General features: G+C 39.4%; 1 protein-coding gene across 1 annotated transcript in view; it reads left to right on the forward strand.

Annotated features, from left to right (window-relative positions):
* Positions 1-984: 984 nt before the first annotated feature.
* Positions 985-18,829, forward strand: part of LOC139298654 (ras/Rap GTPase-activating protein SynGAP-like) — a 31,383-nt gene continuing 13,538 nt past the window's right edge. The window contains exons 1-11 of the mRNA XM_070921354.1: positions 985-1,010; positions 1,781-1,884; positions 9,466-9,554; positions 9,799-9,920; positions 14,051-14,204; positions 14,744-14,842; positions 14,989-15,228; positions 15,338-15,673; positions 15,837-15,981; positions 16,744-16,888; positions 17,483-17,719. Coding sequence (XP_070777455.1) covers positions 985-1,010; positions 1,781-1,884; positions 9,466-9,554; positions 9,799-9,920; positions 14,051-14,204; positions 14,744-14,842; positions 14,989-15,228; positions 15,338-15,673; positions 15,837-15,981; positions 16,744-16,888; positions 17,483-17,719 — 1,697 coding nt within the window. The remainder of the gene's footprint in view (positions 1,011-1,780; positions 1,885-9,465; positions 9,555-9,798; positions 9,921-14,050; positions 14,205-14,743; positions 14,843-14,988; positions 15,229-15,337; positions 15,674-15,836; positions 15,982-16,743; positions 16,889-17,482; positions 17,720-18,829) is intronic.

Genomic DNA, 18,829 nt, shown 5'->3' on the forward strand with positions numbered 1-18,829 from the left:
TGGAGAGAGAAGAGCTTCAGTTAATGAAATGTCTGAGGCTGCACACTTGATAGAACAAGATAAGTCCGGCTCACTCTGACTCATTGCCCCTCGCAGGATTTCCTCGTCCTGCTCCATATGAAATGCCTATAAGATAAAAGCTATCTCATATATCTCGTCCAGGGATTATTTTCTTAGTTTAGCTGAAATAGAAAGGCAAGAGTCATGGACGTCTATTAATCTTTATGGGTGTACTGTTGAGAATCTGGACTCCTTGCCTCTCTGCCACAGTTGTCAGCTGGGAGCCTGACAGCCGGCAAAGAGCTGATTCTACTCCAACACCAATTTCTCCGTCATAATTCTGCTGCTCTTCAGCCATCTTCAATGCAACGCATGGAGGGGGCTTCCTCTCGCTGCCAAGGACAGAAAGGCTTTGTCAGTCTGTTTGAATGTTCTCTAAAAAAAAAAAAAATAAAAATAAAAAGAGGAAGGACTCCTGTCAGTGAGCTCCTGTCCTGCAATCTACTCAAATTGTTTTCTTTTGCCATCCTCATTTTTTTTTCAGCAACAGAGAAAGCACAAGATATTTTTACCCTTCTGGTAATTCTTCTGCATCCTGAGCCTCACTTGACACAGTCTCATCTCATAATACTCATCTGTTTTCTCTTCCAGAACTGCCTAACAAACCTCACCTCATATCCTCCCCCTCTTAATCTGTTCCTGCACTAGAGTTAGCCCCCTCCGAGTTCTCATTTAAGTGGGCAGCCTAACTAGTTAGCATCTCATACAGCTGTGACCAACAGTTATTTTTGAGATAAGACGGATGTCATGAGTGGGACAGTCTCTATTGAAGCTGTCCCCTGTCATGAGAGAATAATCAAATGTCTTGTATGTTTTCCAAATGTCCTTGTTTGGATGACAGTTACAATATGTATTGGCTGTTTTATGACTGTTTTTCCCACCTTTCTTCCTGAAATTCCAATCGGCGAACAAGGAATAGAAAACATGGGGATTAAAGCACTGATGTGTCGGTAGGAATGCTTATCAATTAATCATAATAACAGCTTGTGGTTAAGCAGCATCATGACATTTAGCCTACAAGGCTATAAAGGGCAGCTATATAGGTTCAATGTTGCTTTTAATACAAGTATATGATTTATTGTGGCATGCAGTTCTTCTATTTCTCTCTATGGCGAGTGAAATTAAGAAGTAAACAGTAAACCTGCACCACTGTTTTTGGTCTGATGAAGTCTGATTTGTTTCAAGACAAAGACACGTTTCTGAGTGTGTTAACATGCTCTGCAGCAGCCCCAGATTGTGCCTCCCATGTGTTATCAGTGAATTCGAGACAACATTTCTTAAAGATAAATCCCTGATGATCTTTGAGAAAACCCAGAGGGTTATTCAGCAACACTTACTGCTGTTTGTAAGACATTTCCAGAATCCTTAAAGACTCCTCTAACCATTTAGATGAACAAATATTCCACCAGCTGCACGATAAAAAAATATTTTTAACTTATATCCCAAGTTGCAGCTCTATTCCCTATTCCAAACCAAAATTGTAGCTCGAGGTTACATTTCTCCTTGTTTGATTTGTGAACCAAAGTGGTAAAGTTTTCTTCTCATCTTTGGTCATAATTGTCTATATTAATGTTACTTTCCCTTATTTCTCATTTTTTACATGCACATTAACGTTTATGTTTTTTTCTGTTGTACAAAAAAATTGTCATTGTTGTTATAAGTGATTCTTGGTCCATCAATCTTAAAAACTAAAAAAGAAACTTGTGTCTGTGCCATATAGCTGCATGGACACATCTTCAAAGACGTGGCTCCCGCATCAGAGTCAGTTTGGGTTGGTTGGTCAAGCGGAGGTTTGCTGTGGCGGACCTGGAGTTTTAACCCCAAGTGAGTCAGTTTAGCCCCACACTGGTGGAAGTCTGCTTTTCACTACTGTCAACTGTGCCTAACTTTTGCTGCCTCTTCTCCAGTCTGTCGTGGTCCAATAAGACTTTTCTCTGTTATATATGTTTTTATATGTTCCCCTTTAATCCGCTGTTTTCTCTGAAACCCATTGACACCACTGTTGCCAATGGTTAATGGGAGCTTTAACATACACTCCAGGCTCAGCCGCGCCATTCTGCTCTTTTTCCTCTGCCATGGCTTTACAGTCCTTTTCAGCACTATGAAGCTTTACAAAAGTACCTCAATATATTGAGGATTTTTTACCACTCAATCCTCCACCGGAGCATCACTCACCCTCTGAGCCCTGCTTTGTCACACTCCCAGAGTTTTATTTTGACATCCTCTAGGTTTGATAGCGCCATTTGCCTTTTACTCCGGCTTTGATACACTGAGTCTTCCTCCTCTCTATGCTCTCTTTACTTCCCCAGATGAAAGCAGCCATTTCTGCTCCCTCCAGGGACAGGAAGAGAAATAATTTTCTGTTAGTTAGCGCAGCGTGTAAAGCAGTTGTTTCATTTTAAACATTACACAGTGATCTTAGGAGGAAACTAACAAGAGGCGGTTCATATTGTAGTGGGATTGTTAGTTGAGAATCACCTTATTTTCAACTGTGTTAAGTCTGGTGAGATAATACAGAAGTAGCTCAGTAGGGTCGGTGTTAAGAGCTTCAAATTGCTGCTTGATCTCTGATTTCATGTTCACAATTTTCAGCTGTTTAAATTTGGGTCTGCTCATTTACAAGCGCGGCACACAATAATGCCTCTAAATACATTAGTAAAAATGAAGGTAGTTTGATGGAGAGCAGTGCACAAGCTGCAAACATGTTCCTATGGTAACTAGGCCACACTCCCCTTGGCTAGCTCACACACACACACACACACACACACACACACACACACACACACACACACACAGTCAGAGGGACAGGCGGGAGAGAGATGGGAAATCTGGAAATCACACATGATGGAGAGCAACTTCAGGTTGTTTATTTAGGTTAGATTCCCTCTTCTTGAAGGGTATTCACATTTTAAAAACCCCAGTCTCTTGGCCTTGAGAAATCGTGGTTGCATTGCAGAACGTTGGAAGTCAGTTTCTGTTCCTCCAAATATATCTTCTTCGTTTTCAAGCCGATCTCAGGTTCTTTCCCGTGGCTCCCTCGCGCCCACACTGCCCCTGCTTCCTCAACCCCTCCACCCACCTCTGCTTTCAAATCCTGCAGCTCTGCCTCTTCTGTGCATTTTACATTTACTTGATTACAGTGCTGTTTCTAAACATAGCATCGGAGTGGCTCTGAACCAGTTACAAGTGTCACTTGTCCCTTTTTTGCTCAACATTACTTAGCATAAACCCCACAGCGTTTTTTTTATTTAAGCATCTTGTAATTAAAGCACTACTAACTTTTTAGTGCCACTATCGTTTGAATGTATATGTTGGGCTCATAAGGGAGCGTCTTTACCCAACAGGGAGCCGAACTGTATTAAACAATAGCGTTTATTCACCTTGCATTTAAAAGCACCAGGCATCGCAAGACAAGAGTTTATTCCATCAAGCAGTTGATTCTCCAAATGTGCTCGGCGTCTCCAATGTCATTCTGCATTTTTGTAAATCACTGCTCACACTTGAACTGTGTCAAACCTCCTGGGGCAATGCTGCCAGCTTGTCAAAGAGCCACAAGGTTGATACAGCGAGGTTTTGCTCCCGTCAGTCATGCAGGCCGATTGTTTGGACAGCATGCTGTTAATGAATGGCCTTAACTTTCTACACACATTTGCACTGTCAGTGGTTTTTCAACAGCTGAGATGCTGTGATGAATTTATGATGGCAGATAAACCCCCTTTGACCAAGTGGACTTGCAGTTGGCATTTATTTTCTTAAACAAGCGCTTCTAGAGTTAAGTGTTGTCTTAAAGAGTCAGCTCACCCAAATTAAAAACATAGAAAAAACAATTCTCACTTGCCTCTTGTGCTATCCATCCATATTAACCTCCTAAGACCTGGCATCCACATGCGTGGACATAACATTTTGGGTTATACCATAATACTTAATTCTGCTTATATGGAAATTCAAAATTGTCCCCGTATGTGGAACTACATCATGTCAACAGATGATGCTTAGTTTTTATACTTATCAGGTCCCAATAAGCCCAAATAGCAAAGAGAAATTAAGATAGAGCTTGGGACTTAGGAGGTTAAATATATAAGATGAGAGCTCTTAATGGCTAGTCTTTCGGTAATTTGGGTAAATTGAACCTTTTCTATTTTTAAGGGGTGATAATATCTCACTATTGTTGTTTGCAGAAGATTTTGTGCTGACTGTGGAATAATAAAAGTGTAAATATGTTCATACGGTATTATTATAGCCCCACCAATACCTAGAAGACAATATAATAGAATCTAAAACTCCATGACAATGTAAAGGTCAATATTAATTTGTTTTCATGCACACATAACACAAACAAACATTTTTGATAAAGATATCTGAAGTTGTTTTTTTAAAAGAATTTTGACCAAGCAGGACTTTTTATAGTTGAAAAATAAAGTTGAGTCATCGTTTCTAAATAATCTCAAACGTATTCTTTGGTATTTCTGTACCACAGATTGGTCAACATACCTGTGATAAGCTGTTGTCAGCTGATAATATCAGCCAGCCAATTTATTGGCCGGGCTGTAATACTGATGGAATCATAGTACAGGTGATTACTTGTGACCTGCAGTAAATTGCAGATTTAATCAATCACATGATGAAACTCATAAATTTTGAATTTATTAACTGCATTGTAAAATGAATTCAGTTGTCTAGAATTGTATAGACAATAAAAATTAAACAGTTTAATACAAACAGCACTAAGTTTGACCTGTTTTGAATAGATACATACAGTGGAAACTATGAACTCAGAACAGATACAGATAAGATAGAACGTTATTTATTTGGAGGGAAATTGTTGTGCCGCAGTTGCAGGAGGAAATTGTGCAAATATGAAATATCAAAAATATCCCACAAAAAAAATATAAGCAAGGTTAACAGTGATGAACATAAGTTGCTTCTTGGTGAGTTGCATATAGCTATGTATGCACAATATCAAATCTCAGAAGCAGAGTTAAAAAGTGAAGGAAAGATGTGCTTTTGCCTCAGCATCGTGTTACTGGCTGTATAAACTGGGCTGTGATATATAGATGGTCAATTATTTGTCCAAATGTAATAAACTTGCACTAATTATATACATTTATAATAACATTTTTCCAAAAGTTTAACTTCAGTTTTATGATGGGCAGATTTTGCAGGAAGGTGAATAGTTTGCACGATCACAACAGCATTAAATTAGGATTTAGTTTGTGTATCGACTTGTGTTCTGGACATATTAGAGCTGTCGGAAAAATTCCAAATTCCCAGCCGTAATTACCATTTGGTTGTTGACATGAACAGTATTTACTAGTCGGAATGTGGCAATTACGGAGACTTCCATATGACATGAATGCGACATCTGCCCCTGCAGGCCTGTCTGTGAGTCACCAGAGGCTCCTTGTTGTCAGATGCTCCAGACCAGACATAACGAGATCGTGTGTGTGTATATGTTTGTGTGTGATGTTACTGGAAACACTGTCACTCCGAGACAAACTAGACTGCATCATCACCATCTTGGACAGTCGCAATAAATCAAGCTCAGCTCCCGCTCTCAATGCAGTGAATCGTAAGACGGAAATCATGTAGCCCTCATAACACTGAAGAGGCCTCACAAGTGACAGAAAACAAACTGAATGTGACACCTGTCAGAGAGCACACCGCCTCACTTAGTAGCATAAACAATGCAGATTCTCATCATGAGTGAAAATGCAAATGATGATCAGTAAAAGCATCCGTATTGACGTCAGGTTTCATTTAAAACTGCGCTGTTGAATACTTCTGTGTCCATACCAAAAAGTTTTATGCTGTGACTTGATTTTGGGAGTTTAAATACATTATATAATACAAGCGTAATGATTTTCTATTATATTTATAGTCAGCTGCAGTTTGAAAAGCCACTGTACTATAATAACCACCCTGACATCCACATACTGTCCCAGCAGTATTCTCTGTAGGGATTTCAGTCATAGCTGTGGCCTCCAGATGATACAGGCATCACTTAGAGGACACAGTCAAACGATAAAATAACTTTCCAAACAAGTGCAACTGTTTGGGGCTGTTAACGGTTTTGTAATATGTGTGAAAACTTGTTCACATTGAATCTTGAGCCTTTCTTTTTGATAAATTCCATCTGCAAGCCAACAAACGGGCACTATGTAGGATTGTATTGCCGCTAGGGATGCACAGATCCAACTTTTCTCTTCAGATACTGATACCACAACTCTGAGTACAGATTGTGTGTGTACAGATGTGTAGAACTCATTGGGATTATTTACGCTAGTGCTGTGGCTCTATGGATGGTAATGTTGGTCTGTCGGTCGGTCCACCACTTTGATGCAGACTTTGATGAATTGTAATCACTTCAGTGATCCCCTGACTTTTCATTTAGATTTTCAACCATCAAATCAAATTTTCAATTTGTCCAGTACTTAAGGTTCCCGTTTTGCAAGGACACCGTCACTGCATCCGCGGCTTAAAACCACTGTTGTGCCTAATTACAGCCTAACAGAGGTGCTAGCATGACTGCGTACTCTTGTTGACCACTAATAGCGCTGTGTTTTTGAGGTGTTGTCTTGTTATGTAAGGTAACATGAGGCCAGTGATAGCAAAACTGAGTTGGCAGCCCTGTGGTACTAAATGAATCCAACTGATAGCAGAAACACTGAATTGCTTGATGAAATTGATGAAGAAAATGTATTTAATGCCGATCGGTCTTGTCATAGACGATACCAAACCCTCCAACAGTACCGGTGCTGATGTAGTACATGTCTAATTGTAGTTATGGTAATAGCTGTTTGATGAGTGTGTGCCATGGGTTGAATGGAAAGTTGGGGTTTCATTAAGGGCATCTTTTGGTAAATGAATAGCTGCTGGGAGATTGTGTCCTTATACTGCACCTATTTTTTTTCTATAACATGAAATATAAAAACTATATAAAAAAATCAATCCTGTGAAAAAGGTTCATGATTTAATTCAATTTATTAAAAAAGTTTCCAAATGTGTATTAATAGAGAGATACTGTATATGCTAAAGGTTGAGTATGTTTCTCCAACACCCACTCACAGTCTTCCTCTTTCTGTCTTCCTCTCCCTCTGTATCACAGTTAGCTAGAGGCTGTTGCCGCCCACACATACCATCCTGACAGCAATTTACATTCAGAATAGCCCATGTGAACACATCCATGTGTTCTAATATGTCACGTTTACTTAGAGCACCACATGATGCAGGTGGCTGTCATGTTAAAAATTGGAAATATGCTAAAATATTCCTCTGCGGGGTCATTCAATCAATTCGATGTAGCTGTGCCTCTGAGAAGTGACAGGATTCAGCCCCTCATGAGACACAAAAGAAACTGAAATATTTCCTTTGGTCGAGGAAGATTCCCCCCGTGGGCAGCCGATGGGTCTGATCAGTTCACTCGCATGTGTGTTGTGCAGAATGTTACTTAGTGTTTTTCATCATCTTTATTGTGCAGTTGTGTGCCAATATCTTCTACAGTTCAAGTAGAAGCTCTTGGAGTTGTTTCCATGGATACCAAACAATTAGCTGGGATTCAGAATAGAACCTGGAGAGTAGCCTATTTACATGCTTTGGGAGCGTAGAAATCATAGGATGACAGAGTGCCTTTATTCTCTGTTGCAACAGCTCCTTTGGGTAGTGGGTAATTTCTAAAAAAAATAGATAAAACAAAATTATAGACAAAAATAGAGCAGAATGAACATGAAACATTATCACGTTTTTTTAGCTTTAAAAGACAAACCTGTGGATGAATTAGTGACAGTTTTATGCCACACTTCAAAGATTTTGAATATACAACAAGCTTAAAAATGCGTAAAATCCAAACGAAATATGAATATAAAATAGGAAGTGGCTTTATTGTATAACCAGGGCTAAAAAATAATCGTCTTTGGCTTCAAGTAAGGGCAACGTTTTACCTTTAGACATGCTTCATTCCTCCTTGTGTTGCTGTTGTGGAGTATTTGCACTCAAAGATGCTGTGCATTGGCCTCATCTTTCTTAGCCGAAACACAGTCATGTAGAGAAAGCATCAGATCTGATTCCCTACAGATAGCAGTCTATACTTTTATAGATCCACCATCATGTTCCAGAGTTTGCACAAGCCCAAAGTCAGACGAAGGGCACAAGGTTCAAGATGACTCATTACAGCATGTTATTTCTTTGCACTATATAGGAGCCCAATATAGTTTTCACATCAGGTTTTGCGTAATTTTCCTCTGGCCTTGGATACACATAATGTTCTCCAATGGAAGTGTGATGAATAGCATCTAAGCGTCTTTCAGACTGTCACAGTGTTGTTCTTTGTGGGTTTTCTGGAGGCTGTAGCTGTCTGTCCTTGTTGCTGAGCTTTACATACACCTACTATTCTGCATTGTTGATGTGCTTTTAGCTTGTTTGTTAATATTATGTGTTTGTCATGTTTTTTTTAAACACTATTTCCCTGTCTGTACGTGACCTAAGCAGCTGCAAGGTAATGACACAAGCAATGAATAAGATAATGTAATAAAAGGAAAGTTACCTGTGGGTTATGACCTCATAAAGGGTGCAACATATTGTACTTTTTAGTGATGATAATATCAAGAAATATGAGTTAAATAACTTTGTTATATTATGATTCAACATTATAATTACGCAATCCGTTAAGCTGTTATATCCTTTATGAAGTAATCATGCAATATTGTACTAATGTGTTTTATTCCTTTGTGACCTATTTCAAAAACCATTTTGTGTCATTTTGTTATTACATCATCAGATTTCTGTAATATTGTTCATGTTGCCTCATGTTGTTTTAAAATCTCACAAGAGTTTTCAGAGCACTTTGCAAGCCAACACACTTTATATGACTCTTAAGCTGCTTGCATATTTAATTTTTTCTTCACCAAATTTGGTACAAAATGTATTTAGATGAGCTCAAAAAGTTTTTAATTAGTTTTCTGATTCCATACCGATTTCCGATTATTGGCTGCCAAAGTAGGTGTGACCCAGTTGACATTAAATTGTCAGAATTGCACAGATAAACTCTGAGCAACCTTGCAAAATTTGATGGAAATTTACTCAGCAAAAGCCCTACAGCAACATGATACATTTTAATCGCCACAACTCAGCAGCCAATTAGTCTGACTCACCAGACAGTTTGTACAGTTCATCATCAAAATCTTAATAGTCCCAGCATTTTGTTTCATGATGTTTCATAATGCACTTTATGTATTTTGATGCTGTATCTGGATTCAGATTGAGGAAAAAAGGACAAAAACATTTTATATTTATTAGAATAGTACAACACCTGCAATTGTTGACTAGGAATAATAATTCAATGTATGTAATGTGTGCTTGTTTGTATGTTGATTTCTTTTTTCCCTTCTTTTTTTATTGCTGCACTAATAGACCAATCTCGCAGGGCAAGTTTTGCCTCTGTAAGACAGTCAAGCATGGAGACCCCTCCCAATGCCACCCCACAGCCCTTCAGACAGCCGGTGAGTACAGTAACACTGTCACACTCTCCTGATGCAAGTGCATGGCATATGTAAGCTTTCTGTGATACTTGAAGGAGAGTTTACACTTTCATAGATACGTTTTCCTACATCATGTTTCCAGCCCAGCCTACTAGTAAATGATGGATATTTTGTTATTGCATTATATTCCAACAGTGGAGGGAAGTGTTTTTACTCCGCTTTTATGAACTGTATTTGTTTCTATTTTCTCTTGATGAATCTTCAGAGTTTTCTCAATCGAAGGTTGAAGGGTTCCATCAAGAGGGCCAAAAGCCAGCCCAAACTGGACCGAACCAGCAGCTTCAGACAAATGATTTTGCCCCGGTTTCGTAGTGCGGACCAAGAGAGGTTAGTAACCTTTACTGTGTAAAGTTTATATAGTTCAAGGTAAAACCAACCGTTTTCTAATTCAGTGTCATGTGGGGGTTGGAGCCTGTCCCAGCATGCTTTGGGCAAAAGCCAGGGAAACACCGTGGACAGGTTGCCAGTTTATCACACGTCTAACAAATATATTCCTACCTGTGATTTAGTGTTCACAATTCACCTGATATACATCAAATGACAGGCTGGAGAGGCCATGGTTGCAATTAATCCTGTTTCCTTGTGATCATAACATTTTTAAATTAGCTTTGTTTTCTTGTTATTGCTTGTCCAGAGCAGTAGGTTGGACTGCTGAAGTCATCCATAATCGGTAGACATAATAAGACATGCATTGTACAGTCTGTATTGTGGCAAGATCATGCAATAATTATGTGATCATGGCAAAAAATAAAGATGATGACAGCGTGGATTCTGTGTTCCCCTGGATCATGTTGTTGGACTGTGGGAGGAAGCTGGAGCACCCAGCGGGCACCCACACAAACCCAGGGAGAAAACGCTAACTCCACGCAGAAAAAACAAGAGACCTTAAACTTTTTATTTGGATAGTTTCTGCCTTTAATTGACAGTTGACAGTGTAGAGCCTCGCAGGAATTGTGGGGAGAAAGAGAGGGGTATGACATGCAACAAGTGTTCCCGGCTGGAATCAAGTCAGGGAACGTTATATGGTATGCATCTTAACCACTAGGATGCCCCTCCATGAACCTTTTTACAATGAGGTGAAAGTGTAGCCACTGTTCTGCCCCACAACCATCACAAAGATGACATATACAGCACATGTAACATCAATAAGCCTATTTAAGCACTTAGATCAGGAGCAGCTTTGGACACTACTCAGCCGTCAACAATCAAATCAGTTCTTGCTTGGATGGTTGATGTGCCGCGCTGGGTGTTACTTTAGTGGGTTTGCTGTGACTACCTTATGCTACAATTGCTTCTGCATGGGAACCTCTCACTTTCACTGCTAAAGGCTACATTTCTTTTTAAGCTGCAACTAGAACATTGCCAACCTCAATACCTAGCTTGAAGGTTTCCTCTTATTATAGGACAAGCTGATTGTGTACTCTAATTATAGTGTATAGCATAGTGTGTGTAATTACAGTGCACTGTATTAAAGCAGATTGTTGAAGTTGTTTCTGATAATGTTTATGACAATTGTTATGTTCTTAGTTCAAGTGTAAAATTGCCCTGTTTGTATCATGTATTTTTAGCCTCACATTTGGCTCTAGAAAGCTCAGTCTCAGTCAGGCAGTCCAATACTTTGGACACTGTTTAAAGCAAGACTATGTAACTTTTAAAAGATGAAATATCACATTCTTCAGGATTAGAACTTGGAAAACGTGTTTTTCAGTTTACAGTGTCTTTAAAACAACTGACTGATGAGAATCTTGGGAAATGTAGTGAAATCTAATTAGCCCTCATCCCTGTAATGCTGACATGCTAACATTAACATTTGTGATATCCTGAGGGAAGATGTGTTTTTGTCCTTTCCTCAAACAACTAAAATCTCTGCTGTGTTTTTAAGAGCCATTGTGTTTTTATTTGTGGATGTCACACTGCTGGTGGCCCACCTGACACTCTTTACCTGAACTGTGGCTTTTTATCAACCACTCTGACAAAAAAGCAAAGCCCTCCTGAGTGAAGGACATTGGCTTTTGTGACACACTCACAGATGGTTTGAGCTTGTTCTTTCTCCAGAGCTTTCAGGCAGTGACTAACGATATTCATTTGATTGACATTAATAGCAGCACTACAAAGAAATGTATCCCATCATGCAATGCAATGCTGCCATCAGAGCAGTGACGTATTATTAGTGAACTTAAAATTGGTTTGCCGAGTAAAGACCTATAAAAGCTCATTGGTTGTGGAGGACATATTATCACTGCATGTAAGACAAATGTTGGTTAGTTAAGTTAATGTCTGCACAATAGTAGAAGGAGGGTATATTATATACATCACAGCTGCAAGTCTATTGGGAAACAGCATTGTTAAAAAGAGTCGTGCCTGCATGCTGACTCCAAACCACACATTTGTTTGAATAAATACTGCTGCTTTTTGGTATTCATTTATTTTTGATTGTGTTTCCTTTGTTAGTGTTAGATGGGTAATTGCACCTGTCATTATAAAGCATTTTTTAAACATTTTGACCTGACAAAGATCCAAGAGCAATCAAAACCTTGTCTTTTTAAATACATTTATGTTTGGAGTCCATGTGCAGGTGTCCCTCCAATTTTGGTAAAATACTTTAATTTCAAAGGTTTGTTGGACAGTGCTAGAATATAAATGATGCCTACATTTATCATGTCAGTGTCATTTCTGTTATCTGATCGTGTCAGTGTGCGATAGCTTGCAGCTCTAGAGGATCTCTTGACAGCTTTTTCTTGTTTTGTATTCTGACTTGAGGTCACACCTCGGAGGGTTCTGGCTTGCATTGTGATCAAAATTTTATGCAGTCCTCACACAATCCAGTCACGAGGGACTTATGGGAAATGTAAAGACGTAGAGAGGGAGAGGCAGAAAGTAAAAATGTAATGCTGACAGCACACTTTCCTCCAGCCACAGGAGATGCATAATAGACGTTTTTAGGGCAGGTGTGGATGTCCGATGCTCAGAGATGTGAAATGTGTCGTTTAGCAAGGGATGTAAAAATCCTTTGTTCTAAAATGCAGGGTGAGCGCCAGTGCAGAAGCCCAGTTCAAATGTTAAAATGAATTATATATCAACCCAAGGGCTTCTGTAGAGGCTGCGCTGAAGGAGGTGTTGGGGTTAAAGGGACTTCCTGCCTCAGTCCGTGTGCTTCCCCCTCTAACCACAGCCGTTCTCCAGCTCCCACCGCTGCCTCAGACAGCTGCCTTCACAGCCTGCTTTGAGTTCTGCCCACACACACTTAATTCACTCAGTAGTGTTAAGTTGACTTTGCTATAAACCCTCGGCGTCCAACTTCACACTCTAGCTTTCCAGCGCAGCTGCTCTACCTCTTCTGCCAAGTTGGTTTACCAAAGCAGTTTTCATGTACTTCTGTATATTCTGCGATGGCAGTGTCATCTCCTCAAACTGGGCGATTCACTGCACCTCGCATCAACATTAAATCTGGCCTTAAATTAGCACTCCTCATTTGCTGCATAATTATCAGGTGTTTCTTCAAAGCTGCTGCTTTCTCTTTTCCCTTGGTTTCTCTCTTGTGTTCAAAGGCAAAGTGTTAAAAATGCAGCATGCTGGCTCCAGCTTCAGCACTGCAGATGAACTCCACTTCAGTTCATTCTTCTTCAAAACCTTTAAAAGAAAATTTAAAGGAATAGTTCAACATTTTGGGAAATACGCCTGTATAGTTTGATATTTTGGGAAGGGTTATATTTTTATATCTTTGAACAGAAGCTCCCCCTACTTTCAGCCTTTATGCTAAGCTAAGCTAAGCTAATCACCTGCTGGCTCTATCTTCATATTTATAAGAAATGAATCTTCTCATCTAACTCGAAGCAACTAACTAATTTTTTCTATTGGCCTAATGACCTTGCTTCGCCTGAGAGACAGCCTTGGCTCACCTTTCCCCCTCCTCTAAAGGTTACCCTATGATCAGGTCTAATCCTCTGTGCCTTTTTATAACTGCAGTACAATATTTCTGCAGACTAGCCCTTCTGAACCGCTTCTCTTGGTTTACATTTTTCCCCATTTACACAGTGGGCAGTAACAACATTGCATTTACATTTAAATGATTGTGCAGTTATAGGAAATTAAAGAATTGCATTTCCAGGCAACACCACGAACGGAGACACTGTGGGCCATTTCCTAACATGCAGTATGAGTAACATGAGTCGAGTCAACAAACCAAACTGCAGACACCCGAACTGAAAATCTGGTGGTCTTAACTTTTCCCATAAACTCATTATAAAAGGATCAGATCTCAAAAGTCATACTGAAATTGCAGGTGTGATGAACAAGGATTTCTGAGCTGCAGTGACTCATTGTTTGTTAAATGAAAACATTTCTGGATTGTTTAACTAAAGACCAATATAATCAATATATGAAGACCAATGGCTATCTGAATTCTGAAAGTAAATATAAATATAGTACAAATATAATATATCTTCTTCTCTCACCAGGACACGATTGATGCAGAGCTTCAAAGAATCCCACTCCCATGAATCCCTACTTTCTCCTAGCAGTGCTGCGGAGGCTTTGGACCTAGTTTTGGATGAAGATGCTATAATCAAACCTGTCCATTCTAGCATTTTAGGACAAGAGTACTGCTTTGAGGTGCGTTATGTTGTATAACCTATTCTGCCTGGTTTCACCTGCCCACTAATGGGCTCACTGTATACTTCTTTAGCCAACTGACCAATTTACTTGAATTTGTTAAAACGTGCTGAATATGTAAAGACATCAAACCAGGTGCCACTACAAAGCTACTTCTTACGTCTAGACAGATGATGCGACCTAGTGGTTTAAAGAATTAATAGGCAGACAGAACAGTTTGGAATTGATTAATCATCTTTAGTCTTTTAGTCTTGAAGAGATTCTTGGTTCCAGCTCATCAAATATGAGAATTTGCTGTTTCCCCCTGTTTTATCTGACTTTAAATGAATTATCTGTGAGTTATGGACAAAACAAGCAATTTGAAGACGTTACGTTGAGCTTTGAGAAATTTTCCTTCATTTTCAACTCATTTTACAGACTGATTAATCGGAAAAACAATCAACAGATAAATCTATAGTGAAAGTAATTAGTTGTTGCAGCAGCCGTATAAGGAATATTATACATGAATGAATACACTAAAACTTTATTTTTGTCTGCAGGTGACCACCAATTCAGGGACAAAATGTTTTGCCTGCCGTTCAGCTTCAGAGAGAGACAAGTGGATTGAAAATCTGCAACGAGCCGTCAAACCTAACAAGGTAGATACAATAGAATTTTTTCAACTTCCACTAAATCAAAATGAACCTGGTGACCTGTTATCACGGGATCCAGGGTGTAACATTAAGCACAGATGTAGATAAGGACTGTTATAATGCCGTAACAGAACTCCTCGTTTCACTTTCAGGACAACAGCAGACGGGTGGACAATGTGCTCAAGTTGTGGATCATTGAAGCTCGAGACCTTCCGGCTAAGAAACGCTACTATTGTGAGCTGTGTCTGGATGACATGCTGTATGCACGCACCACCAGCAAACCCCGGACCGACACCGTCTTCTGGGGCGAGCATTTTGAATTTAACAATTTGCCTACCATTCGTAGCCTTCGTTTGCACCTCTACAAGGAAACTGACAAAAAAAGACGCAAGGTAACGTATTCTGTATTTAAAAAAAACCTAGTTCTGGGTCAAAAGCCATTTTATTGTTCTACAAATATTGAAAAATAAAATAAAATAAAATGTTTGCTTGGTAATCTAGGAGAAAAGCACATATCTTGGCCTTGTCAGCATCCCCATCTCCAGCATCACAGGCCGGCAGTTTGTGGAGCAGTGGTACCCGGTGATACAGTCCAGTGTCTTGTCCAAAAGCGGTGGTGTTGGAAGTGCCAAAGTGATCAACGCCTCACTTCGTGTCAAGTCCCGCTATCAGACTATGAACATCCTCCCGATGGAGCTGTACAAGGAGTTTGCCGAGTACATTACCAACAACTACCGAACACTGTGTGCAGTCCTGGAGCCGCTGTTAAGCGTGAAAAGCAAAGAGGAGGTGGCGTTTGCTCTGGTGCACATCCTTCAAAGCACAGGGAAGACAAAGGTAAACAAAGGGTAACTTGATTGCATGTTATTGTTCCGTAAATCATTGCTGTTCATGTCCATCTAGCTCTCTGAATGATCTGTAGGTTTGTTTCATTGCAATAAGTACTATTTCCTTTCCTTTGTATATGCTCCGCTGAACTGAAAATGTAATCTCTTCTCAGGAGTTCCTATCGGACATGGCGATGTGTGAGGTGGATCGATTCATGGACCGTGAGCACTTGATCTTTCGTGAGAACACGCTAGCGACAAAGGCTGTGGAAGAGTACCTCAAACTGATAGGTCACAGATACCTCAAGGATGCTATAGGTACTGCTGCTGTACACCCCACTGCACATCACTGTGTATGTAATCTCCAGCTGACTGAATAAAAGGAGTATTCGAAGTGTGTCAGATTCCAGCATAAACATCTGTCATTTAGCGAAAAGATTGTGACATTGTTTAATGTTGAGATTGTTTGATCTACATTTGTGATATGTTTGTGACATTTTCCAGAAAGTACTCTTGTTTATTGTGGTAGCAGCATTTTAGAAGTACTAGTCTAAGAAAAACTGTCTAAATGTCACATCAACAAACAGGAACTGTGCTTTAATAACATTTCTGGGTGACATACATAAAATGCTAATTTCTTCTTTTATTCTCTCATAAAATAAAAATAAAAATAATAAGAAAAGTTGGATTAGCTGTCCAGTGTACTGTACTTCATACAAAGGAAGACATACCAGTGGTTTTTCATGTTTTATCCCATTTATTACAAATCCTGTTTTAATATTGACTTCCTCCAAATAGCCATTATTTAACAAATTGGTAATTCACATTTTAGCTCATCTTAACATTTTCATATACTGTCACAATCATCTCACACAGTGCCTTAGTGACATAATATACTTATTCTATTTTTTTTAAGAGGAAAAATGACTTTTGAGCTTTTTATTCTCAGTAACTTCGACAGGTACAACATATCTGTGATTGTGTCCTCCTGATGCATCTGTTGAAATAGTTTAGGGCTGAACTTTTTGTATAATGAAACATTTTGGGAAACATAATGACACTATGATCTACAACTTGCAGGTGACTTCATTCGAGCCTTATATGAGTCTGAGGAGAACTGTGAGGTGGATCCCATGCGCGTCCCACCGTCAGTCCTCGCTGACCATCAAGCCAACCTTCGCATGTGTTGTGAGCTGTTACTCTGCAAGATTATCAACTCTCTCTGGTCAGTTCCCCTCAGAAAACTGTATGCATGTATCTGTTCTATATGTGTATTGATTGGTACCATGTAGGGTCTAAAACTGCCTGGCGTCTCTGTCTGGCGTCCATTTTGGTCCATGCCAATCTTTAGTATAAGATGTTGAAAATTCAGAGTCTCACCTTTCCCAGTTCCCACATTTCCTGAAGGCAGCACAATTGAGCAAATGTCTCAACATTCTTTGCCAGCAAAGACATTTATTCAAAGAAAAACCAGAAATTAATCAATTTACATTTAAATTGAAAACATTTAGTCATAGTTTGGTTACACTGACGTATTTTTCAGGGTTTAGGATCTAGTTTTCAGTTTCAAAGCACCTTTTCCCCACTTTTCCCCGAAAGCTTTATTTTTGCAAACTCTGATATTTAAATAAGTCGATTAGATTAATGATTATTTACTATTTTGATCATTTTTTTGTGATATAATCGGTAAAATCATTAACATTATGTAAGAAAGTTTAAGAAATGGTTTCATAAACACATTCTCCATCCTCAGCAGGTTATGGTCTGGTAATTTTCCATATGTTTTAGTCTCCTGACCTTGTTGAATCTCTTCTTTCAGCATATTTCCCCGGGAGCTGAAGGAAGTTTTCGCCTCCTGGAGAGCCAGATGTGCTGAGCGAGGAAGAGAGGATCTCGCCGACAGCCTCATCAGCTCCTCCCTGTTTCTTCGCTTCATGTGCCCGGCCATCATGTCCCCCTCCCTGTTCAACCTGATGCAGGAGTACCCCGCCGAACGCACGTCCCGCACGCTCACACTCATTGCCAAGGTGATGCAGAACCTGGCCAGCTTCAACAAGTGAGTCTCTGTCCATCACCTGTCCTCTTACACCAGCTAAACACATCTTGATTCAGTTCATTTTTAGATTTGTGGATGTCGACACCTGTGCTAGGTGGGACGTCACAGAGTAACATCACGGAAATAGAGGCTTGCAGCTTTGACTGCGAGGGTATAAACTGTTACTCACCCACAGTGAGCTCGAGGCGTTCAGCTGCGACACATTTGTTCCTACCTTCACTCTGTACTCTGCTGACATTTTTTGCAATATTAAAACAACTCTATTGGATTAAATAGGCACCTATAATTAAGACATCAAAAGTTTGGTGGTAATTGAATAGACTCTACATTTCAGGAACATTGGATAAAAGTCTTGAATAATCAGACATTTAATACTTTTGGCACCTGGAAATAAAAATGAAGGTGATTTCTGAGGTGAACATCTACATTATCTATCTATATTAGGCGTATGTTATATTTTGATAAAAAATAATATTAATTCCAGGTTCCCTATAATCAGTGGTGGATAGTAACCAAGGAGCTACATGTACTCAAGTACTATCCTTAAGTTTTCAGGTATTTGTTCTTTACTTGAGTATTTCTTTATACTTCTACTCCACTACAATTCTGAAGGAAATATTGTAGAGGGCAAATCTAAGCTAGCAGAATATAAAGTAATTAAAATTAGCTCCACATTTACCAGCTGCAACATTAAAGTGAGGAACACATTAATGCATCAATAATTATAATCCAATAATATAAATATACATTATTCTGAAACACCCACTTGTTTTCATATGACCAATTGTGAACTGGGCTGTGAGATGCAGTTGAAAGTCAGGAAGCCGACCTTGAGTTCATATTTTTTGGTCAAACTACCGTTCCTCAAGTCCTGCATTTCACAGTGAGAGTGTTTATATGCGCAGCTTTTTGTGTGTCTATAAGCCTTGTCCTGATTTTGAGAAACCTATTTATGGGATAAGCTAGCTGTAGCTGTAGCACTCTGAAAGAAAACCAGGATATTGCAGCATGTAAACACCTTATCCAGGTTTATAATGATTCCTTGTGGTGCAAGTTACATAGTAAGTAAAAAAACTGAAAGTATGCTGATGTAATGCAATATAATGATGG

This window comes from Enoplosus armatus, chromosome 16, assembly GCF_043641665.1.
Source record: "Enoplosus armatus isolate fEnoArm2 chromosome 16, fEnoArm2.hap1, whole genome shotgun sequence".
Classification (NCBI taxonomy): domain Eukaryota; kingdom Metazoa; phylum Chordata; class Actinopteri; order Centrarchiformes; family Enoplosidae; genus Enoplosus; species Enoplosus armatus.